The following is an 18,565-nucleotide window of genomic DNA, read 5'->3' as shown; positions in this document are numbered from 1 at the left end:
TCAAATTCTTCAGTTGCTGAAGGGGCTGCATAGTTTTCATAAACTGCATAGTTCAGAATAGCTATAATTGTACCAGATGGTTGATTCAGTTAAGTTGGACTAGACTGTAATACAAACCGTTCAGTTTGTCAACAATAAAACTGAAATGAGAGAAAGACTGAGTGTGAGACTTTGATATTAGATAAATGAATATTGATAAAGTTTACCTTTATGTACAGAATCTGAATATCGCAAAATATTTTTAAAAATTGCAATAATATCGTATCGTGCGTTAAGTATCGTGATAATATCGTATCGTGGGATGTATGGTGATTCCCACCTCTAGTAAGTAAGCTTCAAAAACTAGAAGATGTTTCAAATGACGTCTTAAACATTTATTTTGACAGCGGTTTTCCATTAACAGCTTTCACATTTGGTTTTCCAAAAAACAAACAGGAGACTTTAACTTCACCTAAACTCCAACTGTAAATGAGTCAGCAGAGGCCTGATGACTGTTAAATCAGCTTAACTTGATGACGACTGCCTTCACATAAATACCAGAACCAGTGAGAGTTATGACAGTAAGTATATGACTGACCATCCTTCAAAAATACATTTTCAAGCCCACAGTCAACAGGAGCTTGGATTACTGAGATCACATGACATGAGATTATCTCCATTTCAGTAAATAACTACTCATACTTTGTCTCCTTCTTTAACAGAGACAAGACAAGAATCCTGACTTCAAATATATCTGTGAGAAAGTGATGACAGAAGCATAACAGGAGAAAACGAACAGTTCATTTAGAGAAGTGTGAGTGTGCATGTTGCTTATGTCGAGATCAAAGTTGACTGTAGCTCCTGGTGACGTCCTGACAAAGAGAAAAGTCCAGCACACGTCAAACAGCACGTGCCTTACACGAGCACACAGCTGATTAACATGCTTCAGCACAAGCCGGCTTATATACAGTACACGAGTCCTATCAGTGTTTTCATCCTAGAAATTAAATGAGAAGAAGAAGACGCAACGTTCACAGTGAAAAACTAAACAAAACACGCTTCTTATTTTAAGTAGCAGCTATATAAGAAAGACTGAAACCTTTAAAGATGAAATAATTCAAGCAAGAAGTTGAATTCATGACTTTGTGACAATGACGTGTCAGTTTACAGAGAGCGAAGCGTTGAATGACACAGACGTCTAATAAAATTAAAACCTTGTTTGCAATCGTACTTTTCTAACATTGCACAACATTTTACTGCCTGCACCATTTACACGGGGAGCTTTTACGCCACGTCGATTCACTGTGTCATTAGTAATAAACATGACAGGGACTCAGTAGGTAAAACTGCTCCTGGGCCAGAACCACAGCAGGCATCTTTTCTTACGAGTAATATCTAAGTTAAAGCTGGATCCATTAGTTTTTCCTCATTTCCTGTCAAATGCGTACAATTTTAAAAGTGTGGAGATATTAAACAGTTTAGGTAAGGTCAGAGTAGGATACGGTTTGAATCATTTGAGCTGTGAGGCTTTCAAAGGATGCAGGATTTGAATCCCGACTGTGCATCAAAAGCTGCAGACTCGTTTTAGAACTTACAAACACAGAGATTACTTCGGTTTACGAAACAAAAGAGAGAAAAAATGATTCAGCGGCGCACTTTTGGGTTGATTTACACGCGATGGGTTACAGGAAGGCTCTGGGATTGGATCGAAGATCTTTGAGGTTTCTGTATCTGTGGGTGAGCCAGACTCCAAGGACCTGAAATCAACAACAAACGAGCAGCTGTCAGTTTTCTCAGTATACAAAAACCTCCTCCAGCACACATCAGCACCCGTTCACAGCAGACTACGAGTCTTTTAGCTTCACTGTAATGACATTTTCCCGACCTCTGTGAAGCTGAAGAAGAGGCCGACGCCGCCCACAAACTGCAGCACCTGCCCGGCGTAATTCTGGAGGATGTCTGCGCAGGCCACACAAGATGAAGTGTTGACGCAGACCTGGAGGAACAAAACAAGCAAACAAAACACAATCTTGACCAAGTTGCTTCTTAGAAGAAATCTTTTCAGAGTGTTTTACTCACAGCAGGACACGAGCTGTTGTCCACTTGAGAGAAGCCGCAGCAGTTTAGAGTCCTCTCCAGGTCCTTCTGAGTGCCTGTAGATTTGTTCCATCCGGCCTCCAGCAGCAAGTTCTGCAGATGAAAATCAGCATCAACTCATGTATACGAGACTTAAAAGTAATCCTGAAATGATCCTTTATTCAGACCTTGCATATTCTCATTGATTTGTCTCTCTTTGCTCCACGGTGAATTTTGCATGTGCCTCACACAGCCACGCAAACATTCTTTAATTAAAGTCCTGCATTCAGTAGCTCCTTAAACAGAAACGACCAACTCTGAATAAGTTCGCTTTTTAGAGTTTATTCCTAAATTGTTATTATTAAGCTCTACTAGAGCAGAGGATAGACTTTGAAGTTCTGATGCTGGTCTATAAAGCTCTGAATGGTTTAGGACCAAAATACATCAGTGACCTCCTGACCCAGTATGAACCTTCCAGATCTCTCAGGTCATCTGGATCCGGTCTTTTATCAGTTCCCAGAGTCAGAACCAGACACGGAGAGGCTGCATTCAGCTTTTCCATCCATCCATCCATCTTCATCCGCTTTATCCGAGGCCGGGTCGCGGGGGCAGCAGCCTAAGCAGAGAGGCCCAGACCTCCCTCTCCCCAGCCACCTCCTCCAGCTTATCCGGGGGAACACCAAGGCGTTCCCAGGCCAGCCGAGAGATATAATCTCTCGGCTGGCCTGGGTCTGCCCCGGGGCCTCCTCCCGGTGGGACATGCCTGGAACACCTCACCCAGGAGGCGCCCAGGGGGCATCCTTGTCAGATGCCCGAACCACCTCAGCTGGCTCCTTTCGATGTGGAGCAGCAGCGGCTCTACTCTGAGCCCCTCCCGGATGGCCGAACTTCTCACCCTATCTCTAAGGGAGAGGCCAGCCACCCTTCGGAGGAAGCTCATTTCTGCCGCTTGTATCCGCGATCTCGTCCTTTCGGTCACTACCCACAGCTCGTGGCCATAGGTGAGGGTAGGGACGTAGATCTCCGGCTCCCTTCTCCCATCACTCGCGAACAGGACCCCGAGATACTTGAACTCCTCCACTTGGGGCAGGAACTCATCCCCGACCCGGAGTGGGCACTCCACCCTTTTCCGGCTGAGAACCATGGCCTCAGATTTGGAGGTGCTGATCCTCATTCCCGCTGCTTCACACTCGGCTGCGAACCGCTCCAGTGCGAGCTGGAGGCCTTCACCCGATGAAGCCAACAGAACCACATCATCCGCAAAAATCAGAGATGAGATTCTGAGGCCACCAAAGCGAAAGCCCTCCGCCACTTGGCTCCGCCTAGAAATCCTGTCCATAAAAATTATGAACAGCAACATTCAGCTTTTATGCTCCACATATCTGGAACAAACTCCCAGAAAGCCTCAGATCAGCTGAAACACTCAGTTTATTTAAATCCAGGTTGAAGACTCACCTGTTCTCAGCTGCATTTGAATAAAGCACCAAATCCACACTTTTAAGCTTAAATTTCAAAACTTACATTTTAACTACTGATTTTATCTGTTTTGATTTTTGATTTTATATACTGTTTTGTTTGTTTGTTTGTTTTTTAGTTAGTTTGCTTGTTTTAATCAATTTTAAATCATTGTTTTTGTTTCTAATATATCTGTAAAGCACTTTGAATCACCTTGTTGTTGAATTGTGCTATACAAATAAACTTGCCTTGCCTTACTATTTTTAGGATGTTGCAATCTGGTAGGAGTCTCAACAGTGTCAGTTCAAGCAGGCCACTGTGTTGACCCTGAGTCCACACATGTTATCCTGTCATCAGGAAGCCATTATAAGCGCTATAAAACATGTAGGCTCTTTATATGGAGGAAGGAAAGCCTGCAACACTGCAGACAACATCATTTAGAAGACTTAGATATCAGTGTGTCCCTGTTAAGGCACAGTAAGATCTAACATTAATGTTGCTTAAATTATTATTATTTTTAAACATTTATTTATTGGTTTCAACCGGTTTTACATGGTGCACTGTGAGCAAAAAATAAATAAATTAATAATAATAATAATAAAGTAAAAATAAATAAATAATAATAATAATAATAATAATAATAATAAAGTAAAATAAATAAAAATAAAATAAATAAATAAAAACAAAACCACAACAACAACAGAAACAACATAATAATAGAAACAAAAACAAAGCAAACCATAACAAAAGGGAAGGACAGATATACAAATCAAGTTAGAGTTTCTGGCTGTTAAGTCCACAGTGTGCACGCTGCAGTTCTCCAGAAAGTTGCAGAATTTTGACCATATAGCCCAAAACTTGTCCAGTTTATTTCTTAATGTATAACTTATTTTCTCCATAGATGGTATAGATGTCAGTCCATTAAGCCATTGAGATATTCCACATATTTTTGGATTTTTCCAACACATAGCAATACCTCGCTTGGCTTCCAAAAGTCCAATCGTTAACAGAGCTCTATTGTTTGCAGCAGGTACAAAATTATTCGGGTATATATTTAAAATATTTTAGGATGAAGTGGAATCACATCACCAATAATTTGACTCAGCAGATTTATTACCTTTTCCCAAAAGATTTGCACATGTGGACACTCCCATATACAGTGAAATAAAGTACCTGTCCACTCCACACTTAATACAGGTGTCTGGGATGTTTGAGTTAAAATGATGCATTTTTGACGGAGTAATATATTGTCTTGAAAGGAAGCCATTATAAGCGCTATAAAACATGTAGGCTCTTTATATGGAGGAAGGAAAGCCTGCAACACTGCAGACAACATAATTTAGAAGATTTAGATATCGGTGTGTCATTGTTAAGATCTAACATTAATGTTGCTTAAACTCAGATTTTTATTTGGCATGTAAATCAGGTGCAGCTCTGCTGTTAACTGTCTGAATGTACAAAGCTAAATATAATGTAAATAGCCTGAGTGCAATTTTCTGCCTGCTGATTCTACCACTTTGGATTTTTACATATTTGTATTCACCGTTGTGGAGGTCCCAGAACAGACACATGAAATCAATTATAAATACTGCGTTTCCACATAAAACAATCTTGTTTGTTCCTGGGACTAAAAGTCCCATTTTTGTTTTTTTTAAAACCTGAAAAACCTCATGATGATTTTATTTTTAATGATTCATCTGAATCTGCACAGTAACTACAATCAAGCAGCTATAACTGAGTAAAATATCTAAGAGTGACTCTCAAAATACAGAAGAAACATAGTGGAAATACTCAAATATAAAAATACTGGAATAGAGCCGTTAAAGACGTTTGTCTGCCTGTAACTGTCTAAAAGCCAAACTGTGTCCAAAATATTGTTTGGATTGTTTAGAAAAGACAAAATAAACTCACCTGTTGATCTTTATTGAGAGCCAGACATGCACAGGACACTGAAAACTGCAGCACAAACACTATGGAGAGAACCATCATGTACTGGACCAAGTTGAGGAAGTTTAAAGCGTGTTGTTGCTACGCCTACGAGCCATTAAAACTCAGGATACACATCCACTAGAGCATAAAATCCTGGATTTGTGTGAAGGATACAAAGAAGAGCAGGACCTGGTGGTGCTTTAGGGCACCGCACAGACCCACAAAGGCAACAAAGAACAGGAAGACTCCCACGCCGATGACCCCTGCCACCACCTGGATACTGGAGACCAGGCCGAACCATTTCCCCCAGGCTGCCACGCCGATCAGCAACAGGCTCACCAGCTGAGGGGGAAAAGGTGAGATAACACAAGGAAACAGAAGGAAAAGTCTAATTTTTTAAGTCGGGACCAGGAACTGTTTTTAAGGAGGGGCAGGAATCAACTTTCAAGGTGCTGATTGCAGAATGAAACTAAGCTCACTAAGCAAGTAAAATGTGAAGATGCTCTCCCTTCATTTCTTTCACTACATCCATGAAACTTCCCTGAGGTCCTCTTTTCCTCCATCTCTCCTCTGCACATGCACAAACCATCTGAGCCTCCTAGACTCTCTTTGTCCAGCTTTGGGCTGTCCCAGTCACATCAGGTCTCTGTACCATCTTGTAAACCATCCCTTTCGCTCTTGCTGACATCACCCCTGACACTTCACTCGTACACTAACTCTGCTTTACCTTTTATCCCTCTTCTCCAGAGCTCATCTCCACCTGTCCATGTTAGAAGATCAACTTCAGGTGGTAATACCAAATATTTGTTCCACAAATAAAAGAATTACATAATTTATATCTAGAATTGTGAGATGGAAAATGCTTTTGACTTTCTAACCTGTGAAAGCAACACTTCATTGAGAAAATGTAGAGTTACAAATGGACTTGTGTTACAGAATATTAGAGCGCAGTGACAAACTGAATGTCTGTCCCCCAAAAAGGAAAGAAACCAAAACAAAAGGTTTAACTGACTAGAGGAGCCATCCCAAAATTATGAAACGTTGAAGGTCACTTTGGACTCAAATCCACTGAAATGCAAAGAGTTCCAGACCAAAAGCTGATCAGAAATGAAGAAGTCATGGCTTTTTAAATTATTAATATAATTTAAAAAACATGCTTTATGTACAAAGTTGAATATGAAACAGTTCTTCTATAATACAAAATAAGAACAAGTCCATCTTTACAGTGTTATCAGTGTACAGTAGCCATTTAAGTATTCCTGTGTTATATTAGTTTCTACATCAACGTGTTGATAAAATTTTGAACTTTGGTCTCAACAACATTTACTTTAAAGCTTTAGTTGTTTATTTTTTGCAGATTAGAAAAGTTCTATTTCGAGATGTTGCTGTGAAGGAACATTTCATTTGATGGGCTCTTAATTTTGTTCCATTTTATGGAGCTTTAATCAATTTGATCACTGATTCATTTTACCTGTCAGAGCTCATCCTAGAAATCTACTATGACATCATGGTGTGTCGTTAAGCTGCTTAGCAACAGCTACAACATTAAAGTCAAAGCCATTAATCATTTAGGTCTAGTAAGTGATTATGAGTACTTTTACTTAAATACTTTTGTTTGTATTACTTAAGCAGGATTATAATTTTTACTAAAAGAGTGCAAATACTTGCTTATGTATGACCTGACCCAGTGTATGCTACACTTTTTTAAATTTCTGATGAAATAATCATATTTCCTGTGTGAAGCCCATTTGAGAAATTTCCTTTTATGACATTACATTAACAATTTGACGCTTCCTGTGTGCTTTTTTTAAATGTTTTACAGCTCATGGGAAAGCAGTAAACAGCACTCAGTTTGATTATTAAACAAAACAAAGAAGAAAATAAACACTGCTGATATATTAAAGTTGGGCCTAATACTGGATCAGCTTTCAAAACGTCATGTTACGGACTTTTTTTTGGCACTGGAAATAAAAGTTGAAGTAGAAAAATAATAAAAACAATAAATAACCTAAAAAGTAATCATTTACGCCTGCCACCTCGTTGCCATGGCAAACACGCATTTTTTTCTCCGCTCTTAGTTGTAAATTAACCGACTGGAGAGGTCTCACGTCAAGTGGCCCTCAAGGACACATTTAACCCTCCAGCAAACATCAACAGATTTCGACTCACCACATAAAGGATGTTGAGCGCGCTGAGTGCGTTCTTGGTGCAAACGAATCCGCCGCAAACCATCGCTGCTCTCGGGACAAAACGTTTAAAAACGAGATTTCTTCTCCTCCAGCTCTCTCGGCGTGCCTCTCTCGACGCTGTACCTGCTGATCTGCAGGTGGAGACCCGACAGGTGCTTCCTGGAGAGATCCTGCGCGCTGATTTGTCAGCTGAGGTGACTCACTGATTGTTGTTCAAGCAGCTGATTGCAGAAATTTCGAGATGATCTCACAAGAAGATTTCACAAAGTTACTTTGGTTCATGGTAACTTATTCGTTTTAACGATTAACATCTCATAACGCAGAAGTAAAGGTCCTCTCACGGAACATGATTGAATTTGCTACAATGATTTGGAGTCAAATCCTTTACACAGCAGGGACTATGTTACTCTATAGCTCCCCCTTGTGGAGGGAAAATATATCACAGATCAAGAGTATCGAGGTTTTCTTAATTCGACCACCACGTTCAGCACAAACAGCTCGTTTAGATGTCAAATGGGCCAAATTAGAACTTGCTGCACGTTTGTTTACATCTTTGACATGAATCTGTGTATTTGCATTCCTGTTTCAGAGATGAAGCGATAAAACATACTAAATGCATTATAATACAACACAATGCTGCTTCTTTATTTGTGCCAGCAGGAGTCCAAAAGCAAAGAGCTTCATTACAAATGATAATATCAACAGATATATAACATCAGTTTGTGTCAAATCCACACGAGCTTCAGATTATCTCAGTATTTAGTTGCCGCACGATCTGATATCCTCGTGTTGGTGTTGTTCCCAGATCATCATACTAAAGGTTGTTCCAGGATCAACATTGCAAGTGACCAATCAGAATGTTGTGACGTCATACTTTTGCGACTTCGGGAAAAACCGGCGTAAAACAAAAAACTGTACTTAAGCTGCGAGAAACCGCCTTTGTCCGCCCATCAACGGACCCTGACCCTTTAATAAACGCTAAGCAGAATTGATATTGTCCTTGCAACATTGGAATTTCATAAATGCACTAATGGGTTGGTGCGCAAAAGAATAATGTCACAATAATGTGATTGGTCACTTGCAATGTTGAACCTGGAACAACATTTTCATGATGATCTGGGAACAACACCAACACGACGATATCAGATCATCCGACAGAGTTGCCTCCCCTTTTTGTTTAAATGACAGCAGCCTCATAGGTCATAGGTCACATTATCCTAATATGTTCTGACATTTTTTTCTTCAGAGCTTCATGCATGAACATGATTGTGTTGGAAAGTCCAGTAACAGTCAGCAATCTTTGGTTTTCTTTGGTCTTCAAAGCCTTGAGGTGTGCTTGGGCTCATTATTCAATTCTGTTTAATTTTTTTATGTAGTGCCAAATCACAACAACAGTTTCCTCAAGGTGTTTCATATTGTAAGGTAAGGACCCTACAAAGAAGCAGAGATTGCTGATTGTTTGGGTTATCCCTGTTTTCTTAACACTATTCCATTTGAATTAATTTTATATAAATAAACTTATATTTTAATTGATTCTCCAAAAGTTGATTCTGTTCATCTGGACGTTTTCAGTGACGTCTTCAGTCTCAGCTGACTGCAGGTTCACTGGGCTGGTTTCAGTCATTATGCAAATGTTCTGTTTATAAGATTAGGGAAAACACTACGTCCAGATGAACAGAATCAACTTTTGGAGATTTACTTAACTGGATGATTGATCATACATCAAGACATTTTAATTGATTACACTTAATTAAATTGAAGTGTAAACAGAGAAAACCCTAACAATCAGATTCCCAGTAACCCCAATAACAAGCGATCTCACTTCACACACAGTTTCAGACTCTGTCACAGTGCTTCTGAATCTTCTGAACTTTGAAGGACACCAATATTTCTAACAGGGGAACAATGACTGCAGGTTGATTTAGCCAAAAAAGACTGATGTATGATCAAATCTACAGTTACCCCTAAGTCTTTAGTGGACAGATCCAAGTCAAAGAAATGTCAGTTAACTTTTTGAATTACTGTAAACTATTTTATTTTTTAAAATTTGAATTATAAAGAATAAAATATTTAATTTTTGTCTTTATTTCTGTTTTTAAGTCCTTAAAGTTTCTGATTATTTGCATGTTTGCATGAAACACACGTTGAACTCTTAAACCACACTCTACATGGATTTTCAGTTATTTATTTGTAAAAAATGTTTGGAATCATGTATGATTTCCGTTCCACTTCTCACGTGTGCACCACTTTGTGTTGGTCTTTCACGTGGAATTCCAATAACATCACATAACATTACAGCCACAAACATTCATGTTTGTGGCTGTAATGTGACAAAATGTGGAAAAGTTCAAGGGGGCCGAATACTTTTGCAAGCCACTGTAGTTTTTAATGTTTCAGTGGCATTGATTGAACTGTGATGATTGATCGTACTCAGTACGTACAACGTCGGCCATGTAGGTTAACTGAAGTATGCTGGAAGTTTTAACCTTTAATGTGAAGCCTAAAAATTGATCACACATTTGAAGTTTCAACACAAACTGATCCAAAACATTAAGCTTTATTGTGGCTGATTTATTTCACTGCTGTGTTAGATCAGTTTGAGCTGGATGTGCCTAATAATTTGGAAATGAATTGGAAGTTAAAAGCAGTGTTGGTCAAGTTACTTGAAAAAAGTAATCAGTAACTAATTACTGATTACTTCCCCAAAAAAGTAATCCCGTTACTTTACTGAGTACTTCTTTTCAAAAGTAATTAATTACTTAGATACTTAGTTACTTTTTAAAAACACGATTTACAACCTGAATAGGTGATAAAGTGATAGATCTTTCAGCCCAATTCTACTTTTTCTGCATAATCCATCATACAAAATGTAATCAAATGGAAAAGTCTCTTTTTAAAACTTGTTTTATTAGTTTTAATCTTTAAACTTTATGCATGAAGCAAAAATTTAATTATCTGCAACATTCTCTGACTGGAAGAAATTTGTTTAATATTTAAACCTATTTTCTGCACATTCCAGCACATAAAATATTTTTTTTGTGTTTACACTCAGTCTTTCAAATAGATGCAAGTAAAACACAGCAGAAAATAAATAAAGTCAAAGACTAGCGGTCCTGTTGCTCTATTTTCACCTGTAAAGCAGGAGTGGGGTAGGCGGAGGTTTACCCTGGTGCAGGTGTGCCGCAGCGGTCAGTGGAAGGATACGGCAGTTTCTCTGTGAGTTTCCCATTACGTCGTAGCTACTCGGTGCTTGCTCGGAAGTTTAGGGTTTGTTTCGCTGTAAAAAGAAGTTTTCTTCCCACGCACAACGGACACTAATGTTTTTGTCACTTTTTATGGAATCAAACTCAAAGTAAGGTCAGTACTTCCACGCTTTAAACGCTGCACGCTCATACTCTCTCTGCACTCGATATATGATCCATTGTTGATCTGCACACAGCTGTTGTCACGAACGTGGCACTCGCTTACGTCACTGTCATGAGACATTCTCCAAAAAAAATCACGGTTTTAGTAACGCAGTAACGCAGCGTTCCTACGGGAAAGTAACGGTAATCTAATTACCGTTTTTGCAATAGTAATCCCTTACTTTACTCGTTACTTGAAAAAAGTAATCAGATTACAGTAACGCGTTACTGCCCATCTCTGGTTAAAAGTTAGCTTTGGTTAACATCTGCCAACAGACAGTGTCGAGGTGAACTGATGAAGTTCATCATTTTTACAATAACAGTTACTTAGTTCTGACATTTGTAAACTAACACACACACACACACACACACACACTTCATTCACTGAAGGTAATTGTTCGTTAAACTCAAATGAAAAAAATGACGCCACTAGTATCCTGGAAACGTGAGTCTTCCACTCTGCGACAGCCGTCGCTTTGTTCTGACATATTTTTTCTCTTCTTGCAAAACTATCTAAAAAAGGAAAAACGTCCCTCTTATAACCACAACCCTCCCGCTTTCTGACAAAAAAGAAGAAGTGCAGCTCTTGCAACGGTCCACTTCTCTGCCTCTGAACTTCACTTACACTGACCAGTAAACCCACAGTGGCTGTTTGACTCCGAGATTAACAAAGTAAGTACCGCTGACAATAAACAGCAAACATAAATAATGGTGGAAGAAGAGAATTATGTGACAGTGATATTTCAGACAAAGGGAAATCCAACATACGGTGAGTGACAGACTTACTTTCTTCCCTTTCATCGCCAAAACTGTGATGTATGTGGTTTTGGGGAACGATCAATACCAGTTGGTTAATGTTATGCTACTCAGCATGCCGCTGCTATTTTTGGTGTTTAATAAATAATCCCCACAAAGAACAAACTACAAATGAGTTTTCATTTCCTTTAAACTCTTTTTGTTTTTGCAGTGACGCCAGAAGACACAGAAACAATCTACGACGAGGTGAACACCGAGGAGAGGAAATTGGATGCATCCCTTGTTATAACAGGTTATTTGTGGTTTTCTGGACAAATAAATGATCATTTTTTTTATTCAATCATTAAAATAAACATTTTTTTCTATTCTTGTAGAGAATAAAGAGTTCGCTCCACCCTGTCGTCGGCTCGCGTTGGTTGTGACAAGTCTGGTGATTATTTGCCTCGTCTTGGTGTCAGTCGTCATCGGCCTCATCTTCCACTGTAAGTCCACCTGCTGTGTATTCAAGGACTTTAGTGTAATCAGACAATAACACTAACAGTTTCTTATCTGACTGCAGTTAACACACTGATGAGTGAGCAGCAACGAGAAATGGCCAACATCACAGCACAGAACCTGCAGCTGATCACACAGAAAACATCCTCAGAGCGACGGACAGAGGAGCTGACCAGACTGAGAGACCAACTCAACTGGACCATCGGAGTCATCATGGAATATCAGGAATTTTCAGTGGAAAAACACTGCCCACAGAAAGGTGAACATGTCTTAGTTTCATATAATTTTATGTTACTTTTTGCTCACTTCCTGTCATGACTCCCACCGGTGCAAACATGTTTTTGTTTTTTGTTTTTTGTTTTTTTTCTCAAAGATTTATTTATTGCTTTTCCAACAACATTTTAACCAACAGGAAGAGAGAGTTCAAATAAAATAAAGGAGAAAATTAATAAAAAAATAATAATAATTTGAGTGTATAATAGTAATGTTTGTACATCATATATGAATAGTGTTAGGGGAACACATAGATATAGTTATACATACTCTCCCATGTAGATCATTCAGATATTTTTACAGGGAAAAAAAAAAAAAAAAAAAAAAAAAAAAAAATAATAATAATAATATATATATATATATATATATATATATATATATATATATATATATATATATATATATATATATGTATATATATATGTATATATATATATATATATATATAGATATATCTATATATATATATATATATATATATATATATATATATATATATAGATAGATATAGATATAGATAAATAAAACAAAACAAAATGAAAAAAAACAAAATAACCCCCCCCCCCCAAAAAAAAAAAAAAAAACAACCAAAAAAAACCAACCAAAACAAAACACAAGGGTTAACAGGTAGTGCTCCAGAAAAATATAAAACAAGTATAACATAGTGAGACATAGGTTTAAGTGCATTATTCCAGGGCTTCGGGCTGAAGTTTAGTCCAAGGCAAACATGTTTTTATTTGAAGGTTTAATGTTTTAAACTGTTTAAAAATCTTCAAAACTCTTTGTGACGTATTGTAAAGTTGGATTTCTAAAACGATTCTGGTCTTGTTGTCCCTTTCTTTTTGTGAACAGTGTGTAAACCTTGCCTGGATGGCTGGGTGCTGTTTCGGTCAAGCTGTTACTTTTTTTCCCAACATCAATATTCGGCTTATTGGAGGAGCTGGGATGAAAGTCGTGATCAATGCAAAAGGTATCAGGCGGCTCTGGTAGTGATCGAAAGTCAGGAAGAACAGGTGAGCCAGATTTCATTGGTATATATTTTTTTAAAGTTTAAATAAAGTGAAAGAGCGGAGAGGAAAAACAGTGTCAAAGTTCAAGCGATTTAGACAGGAAGGCTTGAAGAGGAAGTTACTGCAACTATAATTCAAAGTTACCTTCCTTCAGTTCAGTCTTTTCCCACCTCTTTTCCATTTGACTGGATTTTAAGAAAACGTATTTCTTCCTCAATCAACGCTTAAAAATACTGTAAAAAATGGAAACTGAAATCTGTTATTTTAAAACTATTCAGATTCCTGTTCTCTGAAGTGCACTGGGGTTTGCTTTATACTTGAGTTATGTTTTGATTCAAGCAGGCCTCAACTTGTACTTAAAAAGAAAAGAGAAATATTCAGGAAAAAAGGAACTGCAAGCTCGCTGCTCTCTTTAAAATAGTCTTCGTGGCCTTCACTTCCAAATTCAGTAAATGACATGATCTTTGGTCAGAGCTGTGGAAAAGCAACCAGCGATCATTCCTACAGAGTCCCCAGAGTGTTTAAAAAGAGAGCGAGAACGACTCTTCATACATCAGACGAAAGATAGTCGAAGTAAAAGACAGGCTGTGAGTTTAAAAGAGAAGAGAAAAATATTCTTTAATCTGATTGGACAAACTTAAATTCATTTTGAAGAGCTCCAAACTCTAAGCGTCAGATCAGAGTTTGCAGTTTGGAGAGATCATCTGAGCAATCTGGTCTAACAAGCCCACAGAGTCTGAGCCCAGCAGCTGTAACTACAGCCAACCGTCTGGATAATTGTGTAAACTGTCAATATGGGTCCTGAGTGTTGATTTCTTGAGGAAACAAAAGCCAGTTTGATCCAAAAAAGGGAAACGTTGTTGTTTAAACCTGTTTGTTTTTATTTTTTGCTGTTATAGACGAGTCATCATTCTTTTTATCTCAAAGGAAAACTAAAACCCGACTATTATTATGTGGTAGATAACACATGTATTACAAATTTAGGAATTTATCAGCAACCACACTAAGGACTATCACACTGATGATAAGCACGGCTACTGGATCGGTTTGAGAGCAGAGAGCCCAAAGACGTGGACGTGGGTCGATGGAAGTAATCTCACTGTGACGTAAGCATGACCCCGCCCACCACCACACATACAAATACTTGCCTATGATATCTTACTTAGCTCATCTAATTGACATAATGCTTTCCTTAGCTGCTTAGCCGAACTCTGACCATCACAAATGCCACAACCTAACTGTAACCCTCACACTAAAACCACATTTTCAGCCTCAAACTCATGAGGCCTAGAATTTGGGCCCATAAGGGACTGATGGTCCCCACAAGTATAGTAACAGTCAAAGTTTTGATCCTCACAAAGATGTATAAGTGCAAAAACACACATTTTAACAACACATTGTAAATGCCCTTTAAAAATATGGCATGGAAGTAAAAAGCAGAACGAAAAAGTTGTTTCAACATTTCCTTCTTCTAATAACAAGAAGTTTAAGATTTACAACCACAGGAAGTTTACAGTATGAACGAATTCCAAATAATTTTGAGGATTTTTAAAAATCCAACCTTTAGGCTGGAAAAGGAAGTGAGGATTAAGTCGAATCAGCACATGTTGATGGCAGACTTGTTTTCTGTTTGCATTTGTGAAATGAAAAAACAAAAAGTGTTTTCATTCAACATAAAAAGACGTCTTGCATGAATCCAAGTGAGGAAAACTGTTAGAGCCAATCTATAGAGAAATATTTTCGATACTGTTTCAGTTATTATGTTACATGTTTGATTTTGTATAATATGTTGTTAGAGAATAAATGCTGCGCGTTTGTGTCGGGTAAGAAAACATTACAGCGCATGTGTGGTAGCAGGTTAGAGTGAGCCAGGACGGCAATGGAAATGTGCGCTGTAGCAGCAAATCGTTTTTTGACCGTGACATCTTTGGTTTGTATGTACGAGTCAGAAATAAATCTGAACAGCTCACATTAAGAAGTGGAAGAATTATTTTTTCGAAGCTTCGGACAGAAATTCACCACTACAAAAACCCCTGGCTAACACTGTTGTGTGACTTGTGTGTTCTCACCACTGAGAACACACAAGTCCTAATAAACAACAGACTTATTTGTAGCAGAGTGAAGAAAATAAAAGCTGTTAAAAACTCTTCGCTGCATCCACTGCTTGTTTCTCAAAGATGATTTTTGACCTTTGACATTTTTCTTAAGCTTCCACATCCGTGATGGACTCGGTCTCTGACTTTTGCGAGACCAAACACAAGTGTGCATTTATGGCCTCTGTGTTGGTTAAATTGCCTCGATCCCTGTTACCATCAGGAATGCTCTGTGTGCAGACACTGACACAGAGCATTGACTTATTTTTGGCACCCACGTGCTGAATTTCAGAAATACAATAAAGATTATTTTGTCAAATGTTGAAATGTTGAGTAGGCATGCAGACTAACACTTTGTGACTTTTTTAGGTTCTGGAAAATGCAACAAGATGTCAACAAAAGATATTGTGCTTTAAGCCTACCAAAAGCGCCCCCTCTGGCCAACTGGGGCAAAGCGAGCTGTGACATGAGAAACTGTTGGGTCTGTGAAAGACGAGCATTAATTAAAGCAGATTAGGAATCAGTCCCAGTAACAGAATAGTTATTTAATGTGACAGTAACTCCTTGTGTTTTTTCTGTGTCAAACTGATTGTGTAAAAAATAAGTAATTTCTTTGTTTTGATTTATGTTCAGTTACATTTTTAAACAAATGCTGCAGAATCACACATCACATTTGAGCTGCTCTGCTAAAGCATTTGTACTTTTCTGTAATCATATGTGCTCTTTTGTCATTACTATGGGATTTCTAATGTATTAGATGGCAAAAGAAACATATTCAGATGCATGTAAATGCAGAGAGAGGCATGAATGTGTTCATGTTACTATTTATTTATACTACATGTTTGTGAAACTTCCCTTTCCACTTGAGGAAGTGACAGTCGGTTCATGCTCACTGGGCGTAACGTGTAAGCATCTTTATTCCTTTTATAGTAACAGAAACCAAGAAGCTGAACAATAATAATAGTACGCGTGTGTGTGTGCGTGTGTGTGTGTGTGTTTTGTGCCTATTGTCTAAAACTAAAACAGTAAAACAGTGTGTAAGAAATTAACTGGCTTATCCTACAAGAGACTCTTGTGTTAAAATGTTCAATGTTATTATGAAAAAAGTGTTTCCAGCTTAAAGTGGTTTGGCCGGTGTGCATTATTCCCACCTTCATAAAAACTGTGATTATTTTATTTACTTATTTATCTGGACACTTGTAAGGCTGATACGTAAGAACAGGCAGCTGGAGCAACAGCTGTGTGCTCGGCCTCGCCTCCACTGAGCTGTGCCTGTCGCAGGATTATGATGCATTTAATAAAACTAATCGTTTGAATGGAAATCTGTCTGTGGACCAGTTTACAGTTTTTGCACATTTTGGTTTTTTGTCTGTTTCACAGTTCTGGTCAAATTCTTTTTTCCCATCAAGTTTTTGTTTCCATTCATAATAATTTGCTACAATTTCTTATGCTTTTATTGTTGTTGTTGTTTATTGACTTTAAAAAGTGCAATATAAATAAATAACCAGAATATAAATGATGTAGTTGTTCATCACATCTCAGGTTATTGCAGCGTGTGAAGTGCAGAAGGTGTAAACTGGGGTAAACTGCACAGACAAATGAGGATTAAAAGGGGCTCGCAGTAACATTCATCAAATACGTCACCAAATAAAAGTGTTTGTGTTCAACGCCGCCACTCTCTCCACGGTTATGACCCTCAGGATCCTCCCTGTCTAACAGGATACACGTGGCAAAGTTATCACATCATTTAGTGTTTAATGGAGTTCTTTTGTCATCATTTTGAGGAACGTTAAGTCAATAAATTTGCTAAATAGTGTGAATTGAATATTGTTCATTACATCAGGACTGAAGCTCCATGATTACTGTGAAGGTTTGATTAATATTTCTTTATGAGGTGCAGTGATGACACACACCTCACTGCTCCTTGGGCCAGACGAGTTGCAAAAATTGCGATCACTCACCTCTTCCTTTTTCGTACTGTGACAGACGTTTTTCATCACAACGTTTTCCCCTAACACGATGTCTCACTTGACACCCCTTTCTCAACGAGAAGTTTGGGCTTGGGTGAGCCTGAGTGCTGAAGATATCTACCTATTCGGAACCATGGTAACAGGGTTCTGGCGGATCGGAGCTGGCTTGGCCCTGACTTATCGAAGAATTAAGAAAGCGGAACCAGCTGTTCAAACCCCCACAAGGCTGCCCGCTGGGATTGGAACGATGGGAGAGGCGTGAGTTTCTCAAAATGGGCTCATTGAGTCAGCACGGATAAGATCTTGGAGAGGCTACGGCTGCTGTGAATACTCAAAATAAGATCTCTGACTGCAGACTGGATACATCTCGGAAGGACTAGCCCGGAATAACATCTCTGGGCGCAAAATTGGATGACATCTCGGGGAGGCACACTGCCGTGAGTTCTCAGAAATCGGCTCCTTGAGCACAAGAAATGACAACATCACAGAAAGCAAGTATGGCGAAGCTCGCGGCTCTCCAATGGGACCAGTGTTGGACTGTAGAACTGCTTTGAAATTCATATGAGCTGTTTGCACTAAAGTAAAAAATTAACATCACTCATCCGGATACCCTCTCGGCGCCAGCTACAAGGCCGGAGCTGAACAAAAACACCCTGATAACGACTGTGTTTAGTCTGTTCCTTCCCATTCCATGCAAGCCCACCTGGGTTGGCTGGAAGACTGTTTACTTAGCCTGGCAGGGCGAAGGACACTGTCTCAGCTGAACTATCGACACGCACACACATACATATACTGATACTGATAAGCACTCACTGACGCATCACCCTCCCTACCCCGGATCCAACGCCACCTCCAACGCTTACCTCCCCTCTGATGTGGACATCGGGTCAGTTGGAGGCGCAGTCGAAAGATTGCAGCGGTCCCAGATCAGATGTA

General features: G+C 38.8%; 2 protein-coding genes across 3 annotated transcripts; one reads left to right on the top strand and one right to left on the bottom strand.

Annotated features, from left to right (window-relative positions):
- Positions 1-352: 352 nt before the first annotated feature.
- Positions 353-7,766, bottom strand: LOC146509102 (tetraspanin-13-like). The gene is made up of 6 exons (XM_085177274.1): positions 7,609-7,766; positions 5,614-5,781; positions 5,422-5,502; positions 2,059-2,169; positions 1,865-1,975; positions 353-1,736 (listed from the first exon to the last, which is right to left on the bottom strand). Exons 1-6 carry the CDS (start codon positions 7,669-7,671, stop codon positions 1,662-1,664), a joined length of 609 nt encoding a protein of 202 aa, XP_085033400.1. The 5' UTR covers positions 7,672-7,766; the 3' UTR covers positions 353-1,661.
- Positions 7,767-11,338: 3,572 nt separating this feature from the next.
- On the top strand, positions 11,339-17,039 carry LOC146509101 (CD209 antigen-like protein C). Of its 2 annotated transcripts, none has more exons than XM_085177924.1 (7): positions 11,339-11,801; positions 12,000-12,080; positions 12,163-12,270; positions 12,348-12,542; positions 13,409-13,569; positions 14,551-14,672; positions 16,029-17,039. In XM_085177924.1, the coding sequence occupies exons 1-7, from the start codon at positions 11,741-11,743 to the stop codon at positions 16,174-16,176; spliced, it is 876 nt and encodes a 291-aa protein (XP_085034050.1). In that variant the 5' UTR covers positions 11,339-11,740; the 3' UTR covers positions 16,177-17,039. The 2 variants fall into 2 exon arrangements, with proteins under 2 accessions (XP_085034050.1, XP_085034051.1); XM_085177925.1 differs by having other exon boundaries at positions 11,341-11,704.
- Positions 17,040-18,565: the final 1,526 nt, after the last annotated feature.

This window comes from Neolamprologus multifasciatus, chromosome 11 (genome assembly GCF_963576455.1).
Source record: "Neolamprologus multifasciatus chromosome 11, fNeoMul1.2, whole genome shotgun sequence".
In the NCBI taxonomy this organism is placed as follows: domain Eukaryota; kingdom Metazoa; phylum Chordata; class Actinopteri; order Cichliformes; family Cichlidae; genus Neolamprologus; species Neolamprologus multifasciatus.
Note: the sequence above shows the minus strand (reverse complement) of the source record. Positions and strands in the feature narration are given on the sequence as shown.

Excerpts from the sequence above, each read along its gene's own strand:
- LOC146509102 (XM_085177274.1), bottom strand. The coding sequence starts at position 7,671 with ATGGTTTGCGGCGGATTCGTTTGCACCAAGAACGCACTCAGCGCGCTC. Across the intron at positions 2,170-5,421 it reads CTCTCAATAAAGATCAACAG|AACTTGCTGCTGGAGGCCGG; the intron begins GTGAGTTTATTT and ends TTTCATCTGCAG. Across the intron at positions 1,737-1,864 it reads TCTTCTTCAGCTTCACAGAG|GTCCTTGGAGTCTGGCTCAC; the intron begins GTCGGGAAAATG and ends TGTTGATTTCAG.
- LOC146509101 (XM_085177924.1), top strand. The coding sequence starts at position 11,741 with ATGGTGGAAGAAGAGAATTATGTGACAGTGATATTTCAGACAAAGGGA. Across the intron at positions 12,081-12,162 it reads TGCATCCCTTGTTATAACAG|AGAATAAAGAGTTCGCTCCA; the intron begins GTTATTTGTGGT and ends CTATTCTTGTAG. Across the intron at positions 12,271-12,347 it reads CATCGGCCTCATCTTCCACT|TTAACACACTGATGAGTGAG; the intron begins GTAAGTCCACCT and ends ATCTGACTGCAG.